General features: G+C 54.9%; 2 protein-coding genes and 1 long non-coding RNA gene across 10 annotated transcripts in view; 2 read left to right on the forward strand and 1 right to left on the reverse strand.

The window, feature by feature from the left end:
* NOP14 (NOP14 nucleolar protein) lies at positions 265–15181 on the reverse strand. Of its 2 annotated transcripts, none has more exons than XR_001918227.1 (18): positions 14913–15104; positions 12435–12569; positions 11842–11983; positions 10042–10184; positions 9445–9579; positions 8681–8803; positions 7644–7775; positions 7019–7340; positions 6406–6536; positions 5831–5916; positions 4904–5039; positions 3828–3929; positions 3252–3405; positions 2417–2551; positions 1766–1904; positions 1244–1362; positions 985–1140; positions 265–726 (listed from the first exon to the last, which is right to left on the reverse strand). XR_001918227.1 is itself a non-coding variant. In XM_018049840.1 (18 exons), exons 1-18 carry the CDS (start codon positions 15102–15104, stop codon positions 627–629), a joined length of 2607 nt encoding a protein of 868 aa, XP_017905329.1. In that variant the 5' UTR covers positions 15105–15181; the 3' UTR covers positions 265–626. The 2 variants fall into 2 exon arrangements, 1 of the variants encoding a protein (XP_017905329.1); XM_018049840.1 differs by having other exon boundaries at positions 2417–2576; positions 14913–15181.
* LOC108636244 lies at positions 1323–2243 on the forward strand. The gene is made up of 2 exons (XR_001918233.1): positions 1323–1387; positions 2066–2243. It is a non-coding gene; the product is annotated as an uncharacterized LOC108636244 (long non-coding RNA).
* Positions 15861–24813, forward strand: part of GRK4 (G protein-coupled receptor kinase 4) — a 53306-nt gene continuing 44353 nt past the window's right edge. For 5 of the 7 annotated variants that reach the window (XR_001918228.1, XR_001918229.1, XR_001918230.1 and 2 more), the window contains exon 1: positions 15861–15962. Coding sequence is in view for 2 of the 7 variants with exons in the window: in XM_018049857.1 (XP_017905346.1) it covers positions 15911–15962 (52 nt within the window). In the remaining 5 variants the exon portion in view is untranslated. Of the gene's footprint in view, positions 15963–17483; positions 17603–24813 lie in introns of those variants that run through there. The other 2 variants (XR_001918231.1, XR_001918232.1) reach the window with 2 other exon arrangements.

A 24813-nucleotide genomic window follows, 5' to 3' on the forward strand; every position in this document is an offset into this window, starting at 1 on the left:
TCCCTGATGTGAATTTTAGGGCCATCTATAGCTCCAAGGCCTCCGCCACATGCCCTCGGGCCACATGGGGAGCCAGCGTTCTGTGCAGGGCTGCAGCCCCAGGGCCACAAGCGTGGGCAGGCAGCTCCTGTGTCCTTACAGAGCCGCCTGGGTCCACACAACCCAACCCCTTCCGCCTTCCCCAACAGTCAGCCACCCAAGGCTGGATTGGGGTGACACCAATCACAGCTGCTGCGTGCCAGGGAAACAGGTGACTTTTTTTTCTGACTTCTAAACTGTGTGCAAACTTGTTTCATTGATAACTGAAAATCATGTAACATTATAAATACCACTGCAAATTACACATGGAGGCACGTATGCCTGATTGACCAGAGACGCTGGCCAGGACCCCGCCGGCCCCAAGCCTTGTGATGGAACTCAGGACTGTCTGGAAACCATGCCCAGGAGTCCTGCACAGTTTATCGGCACGCTGCTCCCGTGGAGGCCTGGACCCAGTTCCAAAAGTGCAATTCGTCAGGAGAGGCTTTTTAACAGGAACCAAGTACAGGAGAAGACTCTGGCATTAGAGCCAGCAGCCCCTTGGTGTTCAGTATACAGTATCTCCGTGTCTTTTTATAAAATATAATTTACTTTTTGAACTTCCTCCTCTTCAGAGCCTTCCATTCCCCTTCCTGTGTGGCCAGGCTGTTAAAAAGTTGCTTCACTTTTCGTTTTCTTTCCGCATCCCTTAAAAAAACAAACCCATCTTTTGATTACTTTTTGGGGAACATCTTGCCCTTTTTCACATCTGAACCAGCAAGTGAGATCTACGTGGGGCCGGTGACTCAGTCCAGGACACGTGGAGGACAAGTGAGCGAGACAAACCCCCAGGCTACCCTCCGCCCCGGCCCGGCCAGGGGGCACTTGCATCGGGGTTGCGGGGGCGCTTGCATCGGGGTTGCGGGGGCGCTTGCATCGGGGTTGCGGGGCGCCCGCCCTGCTTACCGCTCCCTGATCTCCGACAGCCGCGTGCGGGCCAGGAACTGGCTGTCCTTGCGGATCTCCCTGACGGCGCCTTTGAACTCCCGCTTGTGCTTGTGGATCAGCCTCCGCCGCTCCTGCTCCTCCTTGGTGCTGCCCTGCTTCCTGCCGAACTCCAGGCTGAGGGTGCAGAGCCCGATGCAGGAGGCCGCCCCGGCAGCGGCCCTGGCCCCCCGAGCCCCCCGGCCTCCCCGGGCTGGGGTGCTGGGCCCTCGGGACTCACACTTTGACAAGCCGGGGGGTGAACAGTTTCAGCGGTACCGGCTTGCTCTTCTCACAGACCAGCGGCCGATAGTGCCTTGGCTGGTTTTCCATCTCCGTCAGAATGCTCCGGCTCAGCTCCTGCAACGCCGAGAAGCTCACACAGGTGGGCCCCCACGGGCCAGTGCTCCACCCTCCCGCTGCCCCTTCCCCGAGCCCCTCGGAGCCATGGCAGCCTCAGCGCGCGGCCTGGCGGGACCCCAGGCCCACTGAGACCCATCGAGTGACAGAACTGAGCCCTGCCCCGAGGAGCCTGACAGAGCGGGGTGGCCCGTGGGGGGCACACGACGGGGACTGACCGCACCCACACGCGGGGCGCTCCTGGGCCAGGAGGGCGCCTCTCCCAGCTGCTTGTCGCACGGTGGCAGGCGCAGAACGCGCTGGCCAGGGGCTCTGGCTGTCGGGGGCATGTGGCGAGGGGCGGTCCCTGGAGCCTCTGAGTGGAAACACCAGCCCAGCCGCCCACACCCAGACCCAGCCTCACCTGGAGCGCAGGCGGGCAGCAGCGGGTGGCCATCAGGAGGGCTCGGAGGGGCCGGGTGATGTCGTGGAAGGAGGGCAGGGGGCCGTAGGCGAGCACACAGCGCCTCACCAGAGCCAGACACACGGCCAGGCAGGACAGCCTGCAGGAAGAGAGTGGCCCCAGTAACCCAGAGCCCAGCAGCTCCCCGAAGGTGGAGGCCTCCCCTATGCGGGCTAAGGGCCTCCAGGTCAGACATGTGCCCTGAGCAGCGGCTGTGGGGGACGGCGGGAGCTGAAGACTACATCCTGTGTCCCCGAGCAGGAAGAAGGCTTCGGAACACGCAGTGACAACCGACGAGAGTGGCTCCACCTTGGTTTTTGTTTAAACAAGAAAATCAAGTTGAGCAACCCACACACATGGGAGAGACCCAGGAAAACTGACTCGCTCACTATGATGGCCGAAGCCCTCATCGTAAATAAACCTCACTGTGCTGAACTCATTTGCTGGGTCTAATAGCTTTCTGCGGAACCCTGTGGATTTCCTACAGGTAAACCCAGTGAGCAGTGCTGACGCGGGGCACCTTCACGGTGCTGGGTGCTGTCCGGCTCCGGGCCTGGGCTCTTTTAAAGTCCAGGCTGATGCCACAGCCCACAGCCCCGGGCCTGCATGTACCTGGCGTGGTTGGCCTCCGTCTCAGTCTGGGCTTCCAGGCCTCCTGCCCACTGGAGGGGGAGGCTTCTCCTCTGCCACGTGGCCATGTCTTCCTCATCAGACACCAAGAGCAACTCCGAGTTCTTCCCAAGTGCTCTGAAAGGGTGCACCAGAGTGTAACCTGGGTTCCGGGTGGGACAGGGAGAGACGGGCTGAGGTCATGGGCTGCAGGCAGGCTCCGGAGGGCGAAGCCTTCGGGAGTTCCCTGGACAAGCATGCCCTGTGTTTACCACCGGAGATGACGGACAGCTCTGGCAGGGGCACCTGGGCCAAGTCCAAGTGCGGTAGTCCCTGCCCTCGTGGGCACACAGGACTGAGCATCGGAAAGAAGCAACAGACCAAGGAAAAGCAGAGGAGGGTCAGGGGCCCCTCAGGAGAGCTGGCCGGGCGGGGGCAGGATGGAGTCTGACCACGTGGAGACAAGTGAAGAGAAACGATGAACCGTAACCATCACTCCATCCCCAATACTGCTTCCACTCATGATCCACCCAGAACACCGCGCTCCCGCGTTTCTGGTGCCGAGGCTGCCACCTGGGGGTCCTTTACCGCACTCGGCTCACTTGTGCCACGTGGAGAGAGGCTACTGTGCACAGCACACCCGGTGTGACCCTCACTTCACACTGAGGGTGTGTGCACACGTCCACACAAGCGGAAAGGCTGCCCTGGACGACAGCGCTTTCGTCTTCTAACTTTCCCACGCTCTGAGCTTTCTACTTTTTTGACTATGAATTACTTCCGAAGCCTTTAAATTTCTGAAGCACAATATACTTGAAAAAGCTCCCTGGAACCAACTCACCTTGGCTCTGCTTGTTTGGAGTTGCCATGTGAAGAATCCCAGCAAGGAAATTGATGAGCTCAGGAATGACCCTCTGGGACAGAGCCACGTAGTCCAGGAACACGCAGCACACAAAGAGCCCCTTGACCGCGTCCTGCAGTGACTGCACAGGGCACTGGGGACGGGTGCAGGGCTGGTCAGGAGCGTTCCGAAGCGCCTCCTGGCAGGCACCCAGCTTCCCCGGGGCTGTGGACTCCGCCGCGGAGCAGAGGCGGACAAGAGGCCCCGGAGACGGGGCTCTGTGACCACGAGGTCCACCACTCGTGGGGAACCAGTTATAACCCCCACAGTAAGCGGGCACCGACCACACGCCCACTGAGGAGAAGGCACAGTTTGGACTCTTAAGGCCAACAGGGGCCTGACGGGATGCCGTGCCACTGTCCTCCGGGGGCGCGCCCTGTCACCCCGTCTGGAGGGGCCCTGGCAGTGGTACTGCCGGCCTGCTGTGCTCACAGGCCCTGGCAGGTGAGTTTTGTTCAGTCACGGCCCTTGCACAGTCCAAGGGGGGCAGGCTCCGACGGGGACGGCCTGACGTACCTTGGTGAGCAGCTGGCTCAAGCACAGCAGCGCAGGCGTGACGACCGGGTGCCAGAAGTCAGAGGTCGGGAACAACATCCCAGCAATCTTCAAGTAAATGAGCTGGAGAGGAAGGCCACCACCCAGATCAGAGGAAGGACGCACAGGACAGCCTGTTGTGCACCTCCACGCTGATCAGAAGCAGACCCCCACCCACTGGGGACAGTGACCCATGCTGCCAGGACACTAACCCCAGACAGGCGGGAAGCAGAGGCTGACACCCCAGGCCCTAAACAGCATCCTGTCACCTCGCCACCAACCAGTCGGCAGAAAGGCCACGAGCTGGTCACACAGCCGTGACCCTCACCTCAAAGCTGCCTTTAAACCCCTCCCCGGAAGCCCATCGGGAGTCTGGGTCTTTTGCGCACGAGCGGCCCGCCCTGTCCGGCTCCTGCGGTGAAGGCTGTGCCGTCCTCCCCGGCGCCCGCGTCCGCTCCTGGCTCTGTGAGCGCAGGGCAAGTGTGGGCCCAGTTTGGTTCAGTGACATCAACTGAACCCTCACACCAGCCTACGGGCCACGGAGCCCTGCCGCCACGGCTCCCGCCCGCAGCAGGGAGGCCCGGCCCCCTGCAGGAAGCCACGGACGCCGGCTCAGGCCCCTGCTTGAGGAGCCTGTTAGCCACCAGCGCTAAGCCTGGACTCGCAGGTTCCTGCCGGTCGCCGTCAGCTCACTTTCAACACAGACAGCGAACAATGAGGTAACTGAGCAGGATCCCTCCAGTGAGCAGGCAGGGTCACAGCCTTGGAGCGTGTGAAACATCAGGAACCTCAGAGCGGTCAGAGGTCACCGGCAGGAGCAACCTGCCCACGGGTTCATCCTCAGGTGTGAACGGCTCTGTTCACAGAGAAAGCAAAGCAGGAACTCTGTCGCCAAGCACACGGCAGCTCGCTGTTAACGGTCAGCACTCTTCCCAGGTCTGGTCCTGTGCGATCCCCGGATGGCCCTAGAGGCTCTGGGAAGACACCCCCTCGAAGCCCCCACCCCTCCATGCCAGGATGCCACGCGGGACGGCCGATGTCCGCAAGCCCCCGCTCACCACGTCTAGGCCCGGGAAGGCTGCCCGGCCTGTGGTCTCAATGGTCCCTTCCATCTCGTGCATGGCGTCTCGGAGGACAAATTTCACGGCATCACTTGCAGACTCAGGAAACATCTGGCAAAGGTTATACAATGGCCTGTTAATCAGAAACACAGGTCAGGGAGGATGTCTGCAGGGAACAAAAATGAGAAACCCCACGTTCACCATTCTGCTGTGGTGTCAGCTGCCTACTGAGATGGAGCCGGAAGCCCTGACTCTTGCACCTGGCAGGCCGTCCTGGTGGTCCAGGAACTTTTCCAATTGTGTTTGCGATAATCTGGACTCATTTTCACCTTTTCCTAGAATCCTGGTTGTAACTTTCCGGCAGTAGTGGCAGAGTGAGCCCTGTCTGTACGAGTTACAGCCCGGGGAGCACGTCCTATGCGTCCTGAACCCGCGGACGCCTCACCAGCTCTCCTGGGGGCAGAGGCTGGCATGGGGGAGGGTGTGCAGCCCAGGCCGGCCTGGGGTGTCTGCTCTCACCACCCCCCGCCTCCCGACTCAGCACCCTGCCCACTGCATCTTCCTCCAGCCAACAGGGCCCCGGAGCCAGCGGCTCTGCCGGCAGGGGCCCTTTTGCACAGGATGTAGCCCCAGCCTGGAGCCCCCACGGAGGCAGGAGCAGACAGCGAGTAAACAGATAAGCCATCAAATACTCCGCACAAATCTGAAGGGGTGCAACTGTCACGGGTCCATCTGTTCGCCCTTTAAAAAGCCCCCTCCCCAGGGCGGTGGGGGAGCACGCAGACAGGACCAAGGGGCGGAGCTCGCCACGGGTGCGCAGCCAAGGCGGCATCCGCGACGCCGAAGCCACTGTAAGGCTTCACTAAATGGCACAGAATTTGTTCAACTCGGCCCCCGGTTCCAGATAACCCCGTTTCCACTCACATGACCAGCCTGTCAATGACGCCAAGGTCTGGGGGGTCGCTTGCAGCCAGGTCTCCGATGTATTCCAGAAGGAAGCCGAACAGTTTCTGCAGGAACAGGGTAGGTCAGTGCTCAGGGCGAGCCCAGAGAGCGCCCCACCCAGGACACCTGCCCCCGCACCCCTGAACGGCTGGGGGTGCCGAGTGCCACAGGGACGGGTGTGCGATGCGAGGCAGGCTGCAGGACGGGGAGTGTAGGGCCCGGGTGTTGCTCCCTCGGCCGGGAGGCGACACCACACTCCTGCAAGGAGAACGGGAGCGGCCCCGCTGCGGTCAGCGCGCGGTGTTACTGGGAGAGGACAGGCGCGTGCCCAGCACCCACTCCCCGGACCCTCACGCGGGGTGGACTCGCGGTGGGCAGTGCTGGGGCTCCCCTCACACCCCCGGGCCTGCCACGGACCCGGAGCCGACACCCATCCAGGCCTGCCCCCACGGAAAGCAGCTGGCTGCGAACACGGTGAGTGCTTGGTGGCCGCTGGTGCCACGGCTGCCAGGCCTCTGCCCGCTCCCAGCGCCACAGGGGAACAGCCAACGTACTTCCAGCTTCGCTTTGTTCCCCACTGCGAGGCTGGGGTGGTTGCATTTCTGAATTCTCTCCACAACCAAAAGCTGGTCTTCCGTTGATTTTCCGGACAGTAAAGACTTCAGTTCCTCGCAGGATTCGGGAACTATCAAAATAACAAACAAAAAGTGCAAAACACGCCCCACACTTAACTTGCATAATGAGAACTACGCACATTTCTGGTAACACAAACGTGAAGACTGAACACAGACTCAGTAGCAGGACTTCGTTCACTTCCCCCACAGAGACAGTTCTGCCCGTGTCATAGAAACCCTCATCTTGTGTGATCATCACGAGTTCCGACAGATCCCCCCGGCAGACAGATCGCCCTGGCAGACAGATCCCCCCGGCAGCCCTCAGCACTACGGAGTCACACAACAACGGCCAAGAGGCCGCCCGGAGCCCTGGGGTCAGGCCCAGGGGACACTGTGGAGAAGGGTGACCGAGTCTGTGAGCCAGGCCGGTGCAGATGGGCAGGTGTGGGCGCGTGGGGGTTGGCCCCGCCCCCGCTGCTAACACGGCCCAGCCGGGCCGGCCTGGCCAGGTCCCCCTGCTACTCGGAAACCTCGACGCGAGGGGTTTGCCGACCTGTGAAGGTGTAGGGCAGCTGGGCCCTGGCCGCCGCCCAGTCGTCCGTTGGCAGCCGCTCTCCGGGGCTTGGACGTCGACCCCCCTGAGGCCGCTCGTGTGTGTTCGTGCTGTCGGCGTCAGACTCCAGGCCTGCAGCACCCTCAGGGCGGCACGCGTCCTCACTCTCGGCGTCAGACTCCAGGTCCGAGTGGCCGTCTGGGCTGTCGCTGTCCTCCGGGCCCCCCTTGCTCCAGCCTTCGCCCTCCTCCTCTTCGTCCTCTCCACTCTCCCCGCCACTGGTGTCCTCACTTGGCTCCTCCTCGACGTTCATCTTCCCATCCTGCAAACGGAGTGCAGACACCAGACACGTTGGTCCTCTGGGACAGCGGCCAGCATGGCTGTGGCCGCGCCCGAGGGCCAGAGGCCTGGGGGCACCGGGCCTCTCCCACCCTCTCGAGGCTGCTGCACGTCCTGGGGCTCAAGGCCTGGGACCCGCACTCTGCGGTCCCTGCCACCAGGACTCTGGGCAGAGAAGCTAGCTGTTTCTAGAAAGACAGTTCCCGTCTATGGTAAAGCTATTATGTGAGAAACCAGAAAATCTGCCACCTTAAATGAAAACCAGGAAAGAAAGCAAACACCTCACTTTGTAAGAAAGCAAGCGCCGGTCATCTGTGTCCAGCACGAAGCCGTCGTTCAGGTCGTCAGCCGACAGGTGCTTCGGTCTCTTGCTGTGCGCATCCTCCTCTCTCCCGAGCATCCTCCGGAGCCTCTCAGCCTGAGCAGAAGGAGAAGGGTCGCCGCTGAGCGCAGGCCGGGCAGGAATACCAGCCGCCCGGCAGCCCCAGCCTCGCAGCTGCGTCAGGCCTGCCCTCTGCTTTCTGTCTTCAGCCAGACAGGGAGGCCCTCAGCATGCATCGTATGGAACACTTATTCAACAAAAATAAAAACTAGTATTTCAGCAGAAATACGTTCTGGTCACAAGGAAGGAAAAACCATGTTAGACTGAGGTTTCTCTGGCCAATCAGAGTGAGCCTCACTCGCCGCCAGACCCCAGGAGAGGAACTCGACACCCTATGCTGAGGCCTGAGCCCGGTGGCCCCGCCCTGTCTCCATCTGAGCACAGGCAGCGCACGCCGCAGGCAGCCCCCCGCAGGAGCAGGAATGGCCAGAAGCGCGGGAGCACGCCTCTGTTTCGTGTTTGTTCGTAACATACGGAAAACTTAAAAAACTTTTAAGAGAAAAACGTGAGACAGGAGTGCACTCTATCGCCAGCAGCTGTTTTAAGGTAAATTAATTAGGAAAAAATGTCATTTTTGTTATATTGAGTATTATCTGCTTTTTTTTTTTTGCTTATAGTCAAAAATATAGTAAAACAGTATTTTAGGGCTTCCCTCATAGCTAAGTTGGTGAAGAATCTGCCTGTAGTGCAGGAGACCTGGGTTCCATCCCTGGGTCAGAAGATCCCTGGAGGAGGGCATGGCAACCCACCCCAGTATTCTTGCCTGGAGAATCCCATGGACAGAGGAGCCTGGGGGTCAGCCCATGGGGTCACAAGAGTCGGACTTGTCGACTAAACCATCACCCTCATCACCGCAGCAAACAAACAGAAACTGTTCCACAGGCCATAAAGAGCCCACCGATAAAATGCTTCCCAGGGCGGCACCCCAGCCCCGCCAGTACCTCCAGGTGGCGGAGGCGCTCCTGCTCCTCCCTGGCCAGCTCCTCCTCCGTTCTCATCCTGCTAGAGGGCTGCGCTTTCATTTCAAAGCCGAGCTCACGGACCATCATGTCGTATGCATCAGGCTAGGGCAGACAGAAGAGCTTTTTTAATGGAAAAGACTTGCGTGACTAGCTCTCCACACGTGCTGGTCGTGGCTGGTCGCTGTTGCGGAAGAGGCCAAACCGAGTCTTTTCTGCTTGTGTAACAGACTGGTCCTGGTCAGGCTTGGCAGACACTTCCTGGCCATATACAAAAATTCTTCTCCAAACACATCTGCTTTAAGAAAACTAACTCTTGCCCATTTAGGCATTAAGCCCCCAAACAGGGTCTTGGGGAAAGAACAGTGAGGTCGACGCACAGATGTGCAGACGGCCACAGGGGAGGCTGGTGAAATACTACTATTTCTTAGAAACCAGCGGCTTGAAGACTGCAGCTTTTTCAACCCCTTAGACTAAAATTCGGCTACCACCTGAAGGTCTTCCCTCACCCCAAGTCTTCCTAATACCAAGAAACCACCATTTTCTTCAGCGTCATTTTTCTGGAGTAAATATTGAAATAGCTTTCACTCTACTTCCACCCCAGTGGAACACACATCAGCTGCCTCAATGTCAAAGTTCAACAAGATGCTCAGGTCCTAGCAAGGAGAGCAGATGCCTGGCTCCCCCTTGTCTGTGGACGAAGCGCACGGCTCGAGGCCAGGCCAAGTGAGACGTGTCTGCCCCACCTTGGGCTTCTCCTTTCCACCTCCACTCTCAGACTTGGGCGTCTTTCGGGCCAGGAGAGCCTGGATTTCTTTCCAGTCTTGGTCTAGCTTCTCTGTGAGCTCAAGGGCATCTTCCCGTTGAGCCTGTCTCTCCCTCTGGGGAAAAAGCACAGATGGAACACACCCCATTACTGTTGGTGTCCAGGCCCCACTGGACAACCGCTCAGCCAATACCCACCTTGCCGACTCAAAGAGACCATGAGAAAGGAGCCTCTCAGGAGCCCACCAGGCAGAACCAAGTCCCCGCTGTGAGGCTGCTCCTCCGGGTGCTCTGAGCAGTCGGCAAAGCAGTGACGCTATGCGACTCCTGATACGCGCCCAAACCAACTCAATACACACATCCCCCCACCCCAAATCAAACTCCCAACCACAAGAAACCATCAGGGTACCTGCCCAATGGCGTTAACATGCATCCTGCGCTCCTAGTCAAGTGAACACTTTCATCACATTCACAGAAAGTTTTAATACAACCTAGAACCGCCCAGCGAGAAAAGGCTGGGGGCATCCCAGCGGCGAGTCCCAAGGCGGAGCTGCCCTGGCACGACGGCAGCTGCTCACCTTCTCCTGCTTGGACCTGGCGATGAGCTCCTCAATCAGCTCCCTGCGGGACTTGGGTGGCTCCTCGCCCCCACCAGGCTGCTGGGCGGCCTTCCCAGGGAGCGGCCCGCCTCCGCCTCCGAAGTGCGTCGCGGTCAGCTCAGCTGCAGACGGAGCAGAGAACCCCGTGAAACCCAGGCCCACCCAGAAGTGGGTTTTGCAGCCGCTCTGCCAGTGTTTCTCTGAGCTCGGTCCTGAGAACCCATTCCACGTTCAAGAGGAAATTCTCACTGGGCGGTCACTGAGATCACAGGTACAGCGGAGCTTAAACCAGAGGAGCCCCTCTGAGAAAGCCCAGAGGCACAAGAATGGGTCAGTGACTGACTGATTCCCTGCTTCCCAGAATGCTCTGCACATTGTAACGGGTCAGTGCTGACTGATTCCCTGCTTCCCAGAATGCTCTGCACATTAGAAACCACTGTCACGTAGTGCTCTACTAACCCAAGATTGTTCACAATGTTTTCTGAAAGTAAAAATTTACAAACATTCACTAACAAGGTGCTAGGACATAAAGATCCCAGAAAGGATCCTCAAAGGAAAAATAAAATCTGTTGGTGCACTTAGTACAGGATTTAATTAGAAAATTCGAGTTGACTTTTAAGATGAAATTCTCCTAAGCAAGAACACATATTATGTAGTTGAACAAAACAGAACGTTTCTTAATGGTTCATTTTTAAAGGTACAGTAAATATATTTTTAGAAGTTAACAGGATTTTCTTGTATAAGTTACTTAGATTTTGAGGAGCTCATTATAAAAACCAGAGGACAGGAAACCTTGAAGGAACAGCTGAGTCTCCAGGACCAACACCTGGAGCTGGACTCTCGCTTTCCGCATCCCCCTGTCACCAAAGCTCCTTGCAGCAACACGGCGGGGGCTGCGGACTTATGCGGCCAAAGGTCATACCAGCAAACGTACGGGTACCTTCACTCAGTGTGCAGGTGAGCGTGCGTCAACAGTGCAGCGTGCACAAAGAGCTCTGAACAACAGAAAGTGCAAAACGAAAGGCTCTGGAGATGAACCATGTGCCTCTCTCAACCACAGAGCTTCAGCAGTCGTGCCCACCTCCTGGTGGGCGGACGACCCACGGGCCGCCCTCATTCCCAGGCCTCCCGCCCCCGCATCACCCACAAACCAAAAGGCAGTCATGGGTTTAATGTGTTGGCTTTCCACACACCAGAAAGCAGCAGCTTTTCTGAAGATGCCGAACAGAGGATATTTTAATCTACAAGGGTGCAAACTAATGACACGACCCTGACCTTATAAAAGGGCCCAGATGATCAGACCTGAGCTGATTCTTAACTCAGCTCAATGTATATCTCCTTCATTACTCCTGTAAATAAGCAGCTCAACGTTCCTTTTCCTACAAAACTGCCACAATTGGTTCTGGAGTAACCGAAGCCTAAGAACTAGATAAACACTGTCCTGGAACACACCTGGGCAGAACCGATGACTCAGTGGTAGCAAAGCAGAGTGGGTTTGCACAGAAATGCTGTCCAGGGATCAGCAAGGTGGGTTTTACCTACAATTGATGCTTGGGTCAGACAATCTCCCCAGTTCTCTGAGCTCATGGGTGAAATGAGCCTGGGGTAAAGTTCGAACAAGAGAAAGGATACGGAAGTGCCATCTCAGCTTACAGAAGTCTGTATATCTTACGGACACATACACCTCTTGAAAGGTCTGTAGCTGCGTTTTCTCGGTGTCTGGGCAGGAATGGCAGGAAGAGCGTCCATGAGCAGAGCTCCCGGGGGCCCGGGCCTCACCTGACAGCGTTCCCCGGTCCTCAGCGTCGCTGTCACTATCGACAATGTCATTGTGCTTTTCGATATCCGCCAAAGACTGGCCGTAATGAGTTAATTCTTCATCTTCATTTAGGTTGTAGATGCTTTTTTTTTCATGTTGTCGCTAACAAGATAGAAAAAAAGTCCATCTCCTAAAATTTCCACATCCATTTAAAGTTTAAAAAAAATTACTTTTTCCATTTTTGTGCAATGTGTCAATGTAGCTTTAAGATGATTCTGGGTCATTTGAGCAATGATTCAGATAGAAACAGAACCTACAGAAGGTAAATAAATCAACCGGCCCGTCTAAGGCGCTGGGAAATCGCACTAGGACCTCGCCACCACACCCGGACCCCCTCCAGGATGCATCACTGCTGTGCGCTCTGGCTGAGGCAGCTCTCCACCCAGCTGGTGTGTGCAGAAGGCTGCTTCCCCTTGGGCCCAGCCAGGCGAGCTGCCCCACTCATGGTTCCCCGCTGTCACCCACAGAAGCGTAACTGAACGAGGGGGACTGGCCGCCTCCTCCTGACTTCCGGGCAAGGAGACAGGAGGGGACCCTCCCCCGTCTCCCCTACCTGTTGCTCCAGAGCAAACCTCTTCATCATTTTCTCCTCCGGGGTGATGCTGCTGTTGTACTCCCCGAAGCGTTTATCTCGGAACACGCTGGACTTATCCCTTTCCTTGTACTCCTTCAGCAGAGTCTGGGTGCGCTGAAAAGCAGATCGCAGAACTGTCTCTCACTGGTCCTGGCAACTCTGAGCTCTGATGACTTGGCAATCTGGGTCCCCAGAAGGGAGACACTGCCACAAGGGGACACACTGATGGTTCTAATGAACTGGAAGACACCATTTTTTATGCCTCAGGCCACTGAAACTAACAGTCCAAGAAAGGCCAATCTATCGGCTACAAAAACTGATCTCAATTACTGAGGGGAAACTGCCAGACAATGGAGTCAAGAGGAGGTCAGGGACCCGGGGGATCCTCTGGGCAGTGCTGGTGCCTCGCACCTAACACCAAAGGTCATAGCAAACCAGCAGCAACCAGAAAAGAGCAGAGCAGTCGAGCGCTCAGAGGCCACTCTGCCAGGTGAAGCAGCCGGACGAGCTGAGGTTGTAGCTGACAGAAAGAGAAGCCAGGGAACCAGGAGCTGAGAAGCTGTTGATGTCAACACCACCACTGATTAGAGACTGCAGCAGCATTGCCTGTCCTGGGCTGGTTATGTTCATATACGTGCCAGTATCTGTATATATGGTCAACAGGGAGGCCTGGTGTGCTGTGATTCATGGGGTCGCAAACAGTTGGACACGACTGAGCGACTGAACTGAACACTAAAATCTGTGCGTGTGTGCTGTTGCTTCAGTGACATCTGACTCTCTGAGACCCCATGGAGTGCAGCCCGCCAGGCTCCTCTGTCCATGGGATTCTCAAGACAAGAGTACTGGAATGGGTTGCCACTTCCTCCTCCATGGGAAGGGAAGAGCCTCGATCAAACCCGTGTCTGCTGCACTGCAAACAGATTCGTTACCGCTGAGCTCCCAAACCAAAGCTCGCAGTGCTTTCTGGGTCATTCGTGGACACGCATGTGTTGCCCAGGAGGTGGAGACAAGAGTGAATCCCACCACGGCACCGCCTCCCAGTGCAGACTCTCGGAGGTGCCTCATCTGAAAAGGAGAGAATGGCAGTCCCTACCTCAGCCTCCTAAGGAGAAAACAGGAGACTGAGGCTGAAGGGGGGAAGACACACCTGTCTGCTCTGGAGCTCCTGCTGCCCGCCCTGCCCCAGCCTGCCCGGCGCTGTGTGGTGGGGGCGTGGCAGAGTCAGCTCTGAGACTGTCTTGTCTTCCACTACTGCCAATTCCTTCAAGTGAGGATGATGTTTGATTCCATTCAAAGATCAGCTGGATCGCACACTGGGACAGCACAGCTTATGAGCCCATGAAGACAGGCTCAGGGGTCACTCCACCTTTACCCCTTCACCTGCCAGAACGGAGACTAAGCAAGAGTGCTCAGTGGCGTGTAAAGCGTTCCCAGGTGTTTGAACCCAGGGCACACCCTAGCCCTTACCAGATGTGTGACTGTAGGAAATTTCCCTACCTTAATTTTTTCACTAACCTACTAATGTCTCCTCCTCAGGATGACAATAAATAGTTAAAAGCACCCAATGAGCATGTCTCAGAAGCTACATAGAGAATGCCAGCAGAATGGAATCTGAAAGTACAGAATAGTCTGGGACCGTAAGCACAAGAAAAGGGATGGCTGTGAGGTTTTCCAAAAAAGGTTAGCATTTCAGTTACCTTGCAAAGGACAAAGTCATGTGCTGCAAAAGTGAAGTTGCTCAGTTGTGCTGACTCTTTGCGACCCCATGGACTGTAGCCCACCAGGCTCCTCGGTCCATGGGATTTTCCAGGCAAGAGTACAGGAGTGGGTTGCCATTTCCTTCTCCAGAGGATCTTCCCAACCCAGGGATCGCACCCGTGTCTCCCGCATCGCAGGCGGATTATTTTACCGCCGGAGCCCACCAGGGAACCCCTATGTTGATGCGCTCCTTCACCAAACATCTCCTGAGCAGCCTGTGTAATCCCTTATCCTTAAATCAGCAGAGCTCAGCCTCGAGGAAGGCGGGTAAGAGGGCCCCACGGCGACCAGGGCGGCACAGAAGTGATTAGCTGTGCCAGAGGGGGCTGGACCTGTGCGCTGGGGCTCCAAGGAGCGACAGCGGTTCTGCAGGGCGATGTCGTCCCATCACACGCAGAAGCAGAGGCAAGAGGATGCACACAGTCCAGCCGACACACGGCACACACACACGGCGTCTAACTGCGCCAGGCTGTCCTGAGGACTCTCTCAGGGGACGCGTCCCACCCTTCCAGCCGTCCGCCCAGGAGCTAGGTACCATTGGCCCATCCTACGCGCAGAAGGGAACCAGCACCGTCGCCCGCGCGCTGCCGCAGTGGGTGGGGAGAGCAGGGCCGCGCGGCTGGTCCGGGCAAGCAGGCAGGGCAAGGGACCCCTCGGAGGACGCCCCCCCGCCCCCGGGGGGCCCGGCTCCCCGCTGACCTTCTGGAGGGCCCGCGCGCGCGACACCCCGGGCAGGCCCACGTCGTGGCGCGTCTTCCTGCCCAGAACCTGGAACTTCTGCCGGTTTACTTTCACCTCGAATGGGTTGGGGTTCGGCCTCGCCCGGCCCCCCCACGCGCCCGCCGGGGCCGCAGAGGCCTTCCCGCGCGCGGCGGACCTGGCCTTCCCCATGGCGACACACCCCGCACCTCAGGGTGCGGACGAGCAGGAGAAGGCGGCAGCGGCTCAGGTTCCCTCAGCAGACACGTGCGGCCGGGAAGCCAGAGACAGCCGCCCGCATCTCGCGATAACTGAGCCAGCGAGAAGTAGGAACGTTGGGTAAAATACTGCCACGCCCCCGCGCAGCCTTCTCGCCCACAGGTCGAGCGACTACAACTCCCAGCAGGCGGCGCTCGCGCCCCTCCGCCTCCGCCCCGCGCGGGGCCTTCTGGGAGCGGTCGTGGCCCGCGAGGCGCCGCCCCCGCCTCAGGGCGCTCTGGCTCCCTCGTCTGAAGAGCCGTTGGCGGGAAGCCGGCTGCTGTGCGAGTAGGTGGCGGCGGCGGCGGCGGCAGTAGCCGTCGCCGCCGGGGGCGGTGCCCCGGCCAGTGAGCCGCTCTCAGGGCGATGGGGCCGGCAGCCTGGGCCACGGCGCGGCGGCGGTGACCGCGGGGAACCGGCCCTCCAGCTCCGCGGCCGCAGCCCCCGGCCCCGGAGGCGAGGCGGCCGGGCGCCCTCAGCGTACGAAGCAGCGGCGTCGTCGAAAGCAGACCCAGAGGCGGCGGCGAGGGTGGTGGCCGTGGCCGTGGCCGTGGCCGGGTCCGTGGCAGAAGCAGCAGCAGCAGGTGCAGGAGCGGCGGCCCAGGGCGCGACCCGACGCGGAGTCGGGCGGGCGATGCTCGGGGGCCGCCCCGCGGCCGATCCCCGCCTTGCCCCCGCCCCCTCCCGCCGAGAGAGCCAGGCGGCGGCGGCGAAGAAGACGACGACGACGGCGGTCATCTATGGAGCTCGAGAACTTCTTGGCCAACACGATGCTGCTGAGAGCGCGCCAAGGTGGGTGCACAGCGGCGCCCCGACCCCGCCCGAGTCCTGAGCCCGTGCAGCCCCAGCCCTGCCGGGAACACCGACACTGCCGCGGCCCCCGGATCTTCCGCGCAGCCTCACTCTCTGGAGTGCGCGGTCGGCGAGTGGTCAGCCCTGGCACCTATCGCCTAAGCTGCTCCGTCGCCTTTCGGCGCCGCCTCAGGACCCGAGTGAAGGAAGCGCGCGCGACGCTCCAGTTCTGCACTTGCTCCCCTGTCCTGCCCTCCTTCCGGAACCTCGGGACGCAGTGTGGCTTCAGCCTCGGGCGATCAGTGTGATCTGTCCTCAAGAGAGGAGGCCAGACCAGCCAGTAAAGCCGGCGGCAAAGAACCGTGTCTTTGTGGTTTTCAAAGGACCACCGAAGAGAATCCCGTGAACCACCCTGGGAGGCCCTTGCCTTAAGTGTGTTTTGTTGTCTAGTCGCTCAGTCCGACTCTTGCGACCCGGTGGACTGTAGCCCGCCAGGCTCCTCTGTCCATGAGATTTCCCAGGCAAGAATACTGGAGCGGGGGACTGTTAACATCTCTTCTTGGATTTGAGGTTTGATGGTGTCCAGACTTGTGTAGAGTGGGTTTTAGCCCGGCTTAGGGAGAGATTGAACACATTAGGAAGAATTCATGCTGGTCGCAATGTAGAAGCAGCAGTTGGGCCCACCCTTCCACTTGCTGACCCCGCAAGTATAGTTCTCTGTGAAGGTGACCCCTCTGCTGCTCCTGGAGAGATGGGAGGGCTGGCGGCAGAGCCCACCCATAGTTCTTCAGCCCCTTCGCCCTTAGGGCTTCGGTGTGGGGTCAGTCGCTTTATCTTTGTGCTGGCAACAGAGTAAGTGCCCACCAGAGGATGTGTGTTTAATACAATCTGGAAGAAGTATTTTGTTCTCTGTCTCCCAGGGCTTCAAAGTTCCAGTCCTGGGTGCACATGTTGGCTAAGTGGAATTCTTGGTGACTTGTGATGCTGCTGAGAAGCATCAATCAGTTCATCTTGTGATTAGAGTAGTGCTTAACATTGTGTAAAGGAAGTTAAGCTGGAATATCAGACTTGGGGAGTTCTCTTTTTAAGCCACCTCCTTCCCATTTCAAGAGGAAAGATCTTGATTAAAATGCGCATGGTTTTTCACACCTTGGAGACTGCATCAGAAACACTGTGCAGGAATTTCTCGAAGTCACAGTGAGTGATGCAGAGAATTAGCCACTGAAGTTAGGGGTTACACGGAGGGATTCTGATTTCAGACGTAATGAACTTTTATTATGTAAAGTGTTTGCTGTATTAGGAGTTGAAAATCAAGACCCCAGTACTTCTGTGTGCTCACTGGAATCCCTCTGAGTAGAAGAACTGAGGACGGGTAGGAAGAAGCCGGGTCCTACTTTGCTGTTCAGGCCCTGGAGAGTCCTTAGAGTAAGACGGGGCATTGATTGTCGTCTGGCGCCCCTCACTCTGAACTCGACACTGATCATAGAAGTGGATCATCCTCCGTGGAAATCAGATCTGACTGAGGCTGAACCTGTTTTCTTTCTGCTCTGCTTTTATGTCTGGGTATAATGTGTGAATAGAGAATATTGTACCAAACAGACTGCCTTACAGTGCTGTAGAGCTTAGGTAAGGAGGAACATGTAAGTATTCTATAAATGCTAACTAACATAAAACCACTGTTTTCTGCCATAAAGCCTAGGACCACGTTGATAATTGCTTAAGGAAGTTTTAAAGTTTATTCCCTCAACTATTAACTTGTATTATAACTCTTATGAGGTGTACCCCCAAGTCAGCAGGGAGTGTTTACTCCTGTGTTAAAGGAGTCATTATATCAGTGTGGTTAATGCTTAGAGAAGTTGAATCGGAAATGTCAGAAAGATGTGAATATTAAGTGCTGCATTTGGTTATGATTTAGGGTTGTTTACCCAAGTTGTAAACTGTTTATTTGCTTTAGGAGCTTGTAGTGTATTTCTCAGAAAGTACCTTCTTGGACACTTGTCTGTTCATGGTTACTTACCCCTCAGTCAATTTCTCTGGCTCCATATTAGGAAATTAACTTTTGAAACGAGGGGACAGAGCCCGCAGTCATATGTTGGCCCTGGGAACTGCAGTGTTGTCAGTCCAGTCATTTCTTAGATTTATTTCAAGTAAAATCAATCTCGTGTTTTTTTGGCCTCAGGTTTGTTCAGATCTTTTCTCCTTTTTCAGGAGTGTCGGCAGATGATGTCTCATTGAAAAAAATTGTGTGTATGTCACTATGCCAGGCACACCTTAAGGAAGTATGAAATCATATTATTCGTAAAGTAAGATACAAGACTCACCGCTTCTTTTGAAACTCAGCATTTTTTTCCCCGTGCAGTACATTTGTGAAGCAACTTATGACCTTTAATTGTTCTGAATGAGAAGCTGAAATTGTTTTACATCATACTTTTAGGAGACTAACTCCATTTTGTCTCTTGAAGAAATTAACCTTATAAACACGCAGGGAGGAGGATATGATATGAACATTAAACGTAGGTTTTGGTCTTGTGTACAGGAGTTGGTGATGGACAGGGAGGCCTGGAGTGCTGCAGTCCATGGGGTCGCAAAAAGTCGGACACAGCTGAGCAACTGAACTCAACTGAACTGATAGCAATTCTATTGAGGTTTCAGGTTGTAGTTTTATCTAAAGGTTTGTTTAGCACCTGGCGTATAGTTGATATACCTTTGATCATTAATGCTATCTCTTGCTGAAGCTTCCTCATCAGGGTTTTTGGTTGCGAGGAGTTTCTGTAAGTAGCTTATATACCTTTCAATTGGTTTGGGCATGCTCTTGTATGCTTACTGTTCAGACTTTTTGTGCAGCAGGCCCTTCTTATTTTCGTTTGGTTCTTTCCTCCTTTCGGGGTCCACTTTACCTTCATCCTTCTTGTCCATGTCTCTGATCTTCCAACTTAGAGGCACTCTCTGCCCTCTGGGAATCTGGAACTTGGAGTTCACAGCACAGGGTAGCCAGTGATTCTCAGCTAAATTGTCATCTGTTGTAAGGACAGGACAGAACTCTTACTTTTATTGTTTATCCCTTTCTGTGCTGGCCATATAATTGGCACTTAGTCGACAGTTGGAGATTAAGGGGGGCAATTTGGTAATTTCAAAAAAGAGAAGGTGAAATTTGTGCTGAAAACTAAAGGACTGGCTTGATACGGAGGGCTTAAGGCATGCTCAGGTTTGACTGCAGAGCCTGATGGTTGATAACTGAGAAGAACTAGCGTTTGTGAGGGTTTGCAGCATCCAGGCAGTGCGGTCAGTTCCCTCTGGGCGCTACCCCGCTCGGCCCACACCTCGTTCCCCTGTTCTGCAGAGCTGGGGCTTGGAACAGTCCTACTTCACGGTGTTGGCGGGAGGGCTGCATGGATTACTGTGGTAGAGTGCTTGGTGCTTAAAAAGTGCTCAGTAAATAATCATGGTGGTTGTGGTTGTAGGTTTGTTATGTCCAGAACCTTGATGATGAGCTGACACATTGCAGCTGTGATCATTTAGTTGACCTTGAACTTGGCTCCTTGTCTCATTCTTCAGCGTTCTCTTCCTGAGTCCCCACGTACAGGAGGTCCTTGAATCTCATTTATTCTTGAGCTTCATTATTTGTCTATTTCATTTTTTGTTTGTGTCTTCTCCCAGTACCCCCTTAGATGGTTCTCTACCCCTCTTAAGTTGACTGAGGGCAGTGGTTTCCTAGCTGATCTCTACTTTCAGAGTTTTTTATAATCCCCAGGGCTGCTAGAACACTCTTTCTAAAACACAGAGCTGTTTTCTTTAATAATCTCCTGTTTAAAATTTGGCCCTGGAGCTTCATCCCAGGTCAGGTCCAAATGCCTTAGTTCATCATGGCCCAGAGGGTCCTGCCTGACCACTGGCCTGCTCTCTTCTCCTTGTGCATAGCAGCCTGGGTCACACCAGTTCATGCCCCTGGGCTTTTCCTCCTGCCTGGTGAAGCCATCTTCCTTCCTGTTCCAGGAAGCTATTCTGGGGCACGTCCGAGTCTCGGCAGAAGGCATGGTCGCTCCACCCCTGCAGCCCTGCTGTGCCCAGGAGAAGCTCTCGCTACGCTGGGCACCTGGGCAGCTGTGGGCGCCCTCTGGTGTGCCGCCGGCGCCCAGCACTGTGCTAGCTCAGTCTCTCCTCTGCAAATGCCAAACGCTGGCTGCGGACAGAAGAGCGTGCCTCAGACACCCCTCAGCACTGGCAAGAGCCAGAAAGTGCGATCTCACAGTAAGCTGTCTTTTTAGACTGGCAGTCTGGAAATAGGGACTGAAACCTGAGATTTTGTTCAACTTCGGGGCATCAGTTGACCCCATACTTGGAAATGCTAAGGCTAGCACTGGAAGGCTTATAGTACCTTTATTCATAATCGTCTCAAACTGGAAATAACCTTTCAACCCAAAGGGTATCAGTGAGAGAGTGGATGAGCAAGCCGTGAAACTCAGTAATACTGCGCTGCCTTAGAGAAGAGAACTGCTGACACGTGCAACAGCTGGGCATGTGTTGAGGGGAAGAGCAGAGAAACTGCAGTCCTCCATGATTTCCTGAGCTTGAAGAGAAACTGATTAATCCATGGTCATCACAGTGCAAGTGGCGATTGCCTAGAGGACGGGGAGGGGCTGACACAGGAGAGGCAGGCGGGAGCTTTGGGGGACGATGAGCACGCCCTGCTTATTGGTCCGGGTGGTAATTGCATGCACACATACATTCGTAGAAATTCATCAAGCAATATTCTTATGACTAGTGCATATTATTGTGCAAATTATATCTGGTAATTACCATTAGCAATCTAATAAATTCTAGTACCTTAGATTTTAAAAATAAATAATTCTCTAACACCCACTTTATGTCTTGGTGTCTACCAACTGTGAGACAACATCCGCTGGATCATGGAAAAAGCAAGAGAGTTCCACAAAAACATCTATTTCTGCTTTATTGACTATGCCAAAGCCTTTGACTGTGTGGATCACAATAAACTGTGGAAAATTCTGAAAGAGATGGGCATACCAGACCACCTGACCTGCCTCTTGAGAAACCTAGATGCAGGTCAGGAAGCAACAGTTAGAACTGGACGCGGAACAACAGACTGGTTCCAAATAGGAAAAGAAGTACGTCAAGGCTGTATATTGTCACCCTGCTTATTTAACTTCTATACAGAGTACATCATGAGAAACGCTGGGCTGGAAGAAACACAAGCTGGAATCAAGATTGCCGGGAGAAATATCAATCACCTCAGATATGCAGATAACACCACCCTTACAACAGAAAGTGAAGAGGAACTAAAGAGCCTCTTGATGAAAGTGAAAGAGGAGAGAGAAAAAGTTGGCTTAAAGCTCAACATTCAGAAAACGAAGATCATGGCATCTGGTCCCATCACTTCATGGGAAATAGATGGGGAAACAGTGGAAATAGTGTCAGACTTTATTTTATTGGGCTCCAGAATCACTGCAGATGGTGACTGCAGCCATGAAATGAAAAGACACTTACTCCTTGGAAGGAAAGTTATGACCAACCTAGATAGCATATTGAAAAGCAGAGACATTACTTTGCCAACAAAGGTCCATCTAGTCAAGGCTATGGTTTTTCCTGTGGTCATGTATGGATGTGAGAGTTGGACTGTGAAGAAAGCTGAGCACTGAAGAATTGATGCTTTTGAATTGTGGTGTTGGAGAAGACTCTTGAGAGCCTGGACTGCAAGGAGGTCCAACCAGTCCATCCTAAAGGAGATCAGTCCTGGGTGTTCATTGGAAGGACTGATGTTGAAGCTGAAACTCCAATACTTTGGCCACCTGATGTGAAGAACTGACTCATTTGAAAAGACCCTGATGTGGGGAAGATTGACGGCAAGAGGAGAAGGGGACGACAGGGGATGAGATGGCTGGATGGCATCACCGACTCAACGGACATGGGTTTGGGTGGACTCTGGGAGTTGGTGATGGACAGGGAGGCCTGGTGTGCTGCAGTCCATGGGGTCGCAGAAAGTCGGACAGAACTGAGCAACTGAAGTGAACTGAACTAAAGTGTGAGAAATATAAAGATTGTCCCCTTTCTTTGGAGCTCACAGGCTGGTGAAGGGGTAGGTTGACAGTAATTGACACACAGGACAATGTGACAAAGAGGACGTGGCCAGAGCTGCTTAAACAGGTGAAGGGACCCACTCTGCCTGGGAACACAGAAAAGAGAGACCGTGGCGAGCTGAGCCTGGAAGGACAAACAGGAGTTTCCCAGACGAACAGAGAGGAAGGAGCCCTGCAGCCAGAGAAGCGCAGGACATGGGGTGCAAAGGGTGGAAGAAGCCAGCTGTGCTCGGGGAGCCGTGTGGCGTCCACACCCGTGGCACAGAGGACAGTTCCGGAGAACAGAGACTGGAAACCACCAGCTGGGGAGGGGGCTTCACGGCCAGTTTTGTGTTCGGTAGGATCACCTTGGCGTAGCCTGAGAGAGACAGACTGAAGGCAAGGGAAGTCAGGGTGGGGCCTTTGCCCAGTTCATCTGAGAAATGCTGAGTCTGGACAAAAGGGACAACAGGACGAGGAGAGGAGGGGACAGATGCTAGAGGATTTGGGGGTGGAAGTAACAGGACCTGGTGGAAGGCAGGCTGTGGGATGTGAGTGAGAGAGCAGGGCCTGGGAAGCCTCCCCCACAGGGTGCCGTTTTCCGTGGGGCTTCCTTGTGGTCCAGTGGCTAAGACTGCATGCTCTCGACGCGGGGGCCAGGTTGGATCTCTGGTCAGGGGACTAGATCCCGCATGCTGCAACTAAGACCTGGCATAGCCAAATAAATAAAAAAAATTTTAATTCCTGTTCCTTAAGAAAAAAAATTCCTGTTTCTAACTGATATCATCTGCCAACCTTCAGCCCAAATTTCATTTTCCAAAGCAGACGCCATCAATTACAAATAATTTCTTACAGGATATCGGATCTTAAGCTCATAAGTGACGACACACAGAACAACAGAGATGGGAACAAATCAGCTGAATTACAATATTTAAATCATAAAAGGTTTCAGTCTATTAACCCTCAAAAACTACAAAGTGTCCGACATAATATTTCAGGTTGATTGAGTGAAGCCGTGATGAACGAGGAGAATATTCTTGGGGAACTTTGTACGCAAAGCAAACACCAGCCAGTCCTTTAATAGTTTCCGGGTCTCCGTGTGCCTGCCAGACTGACCCAGGCCCATGACAGGACTTGATGAAAGCATCTGCTCCCAGTGAGTCTCCTCTCCCCTGACACTGAATGGGAGCTTGGTGCCTTATCATATTTACTTTAAACTGCAAAGCAGAAAGACCAGCCTGGGAGAGGAATATCACAGAGTTAAGCTGAAACTCATGGTGATAGCCTCCCTTTTAATTAATGTCCTATTATTCATATTGCTATTGATTTTTAGAAATAGTTTCATGTTAGGTATCATACTAAAAACAATGCAGGCCATATGCACATTAATGTGAAATTCCCATTAATTTCTGACAAGGGAAAATACATTTTCCCCGGCATGAAACTTTGATTATTGGCTGCGGTCATCAGGACCGAAGATGCTCAGGAGTCTTTGTAAAGTACTTCATCTAACGCCATGTCATTTTCATCCACTGGGATGTAGCGGCAGATCTGCTGTTTGAAAGGCAAGACCTGGATGTAGGGCTCCATGGTCTGGGACCACAGACAGTGCTTCCAGTAGGCGGTGTAGCTGCCCTGGCTGCAAACAGTTACCACGAAGACACCGCATGAGATGAGATCAGTTCCCCGGTCTGACAAGGCCTTCTCCCGAACCTCATCCTTACTGAGCTGATGAATGGTCCAGGACGCCTGGGGAAGTTTCCTCGGGTGACAATAATTTCACTATCTGCGTGATTCCTCTGAAACTGGTGTGTGCGCACTCAGTCGTGTCTCACTCTTTGCAACACCATGGACTGCACCCTGCCCCATGGAATTCTCCAGGCAAGAACACTGAAGTGGGTTGCCATTTTCTTCTCCAGGGGATCTTCCCGAACCAGGGATCTAACCCGAGTCTCCACATTCAGAGGCAGATTCTTTATCACTGAGCCACCTGGGAGGCCCTCTGGAGCTGGTACCATGGGAGAAAGTGAGTTTTCCCTCGGGATTTCCCTGGTGTCCTGTGGCCAAGACTCCAAGCTCCCAATGCAGGGAGCCCTGGTTTCCGGGAACTGGATCCCATATGCCACAACCGAGAGTTCACCTGCTGCAACTGAAGACCCCACATGCCGTAACTAAGACCTCATGCAGCCAAATAAATAAATGCTTTCAAAAAGGCAGGTTTTGCCTTGTTGGAAAATGTCCTGGCTTTCTGTTCTGTCTCAGTGTCATCTTGCACACTCAGGCTGGGGAGCCATCAGGGTTCTCCTACGTGTGTCTCCAGCCTGCCGCTGTGGACACAATGCTTGCTCCCTGCCCGCACCCCAAACTCACCTACTGACGCTCTGGGGCCCACTGGGAAGGGATTTGGAGGCAGGGCATTTGCGGGGTGACTGTGTGTGGATGAGGTTGCAAGGGAGGCCTTTTGATGATTAACACCCTTATAAACAGCATGTACTGAGGAAAGGCCGTGTGAGGACAGAACAAGGGCAGGCATATATAAACCAGGCACCGGATCTGCTGGCGCCTTGATCTCGGAAATCCCGCTCAGAGCCCTGAGAAACGGGTGCTTGTCTGAGCCACGCGGCCTGCGGCGATCTGTCACAGCAGCCTCAGTGGTCCGGATCTGCAGATCGCCTGTCCACCTGCCCACTCGGCATGGCTCCTCCTAGACCTCAGTGCACACAAAAAAGTCAGAACTAGAGTCTTAATTCTCCTGCCCCAGTTTTTTCTTTCAGCAT

The sequence above is a fragment of the Capra hircus genome, chromosome 6 (genome assembly GCF_001704415.2).
Source record: "Capra hircus breed San Clemente chromosome 6, ASM170441v1, whole genome shotgun sequence".
Lineage (NCBI taxonomy): Eukaryota > Metazoa > Chordata > Mammalia > Artiodactyla > Bovidae > Capra > Capra hircus.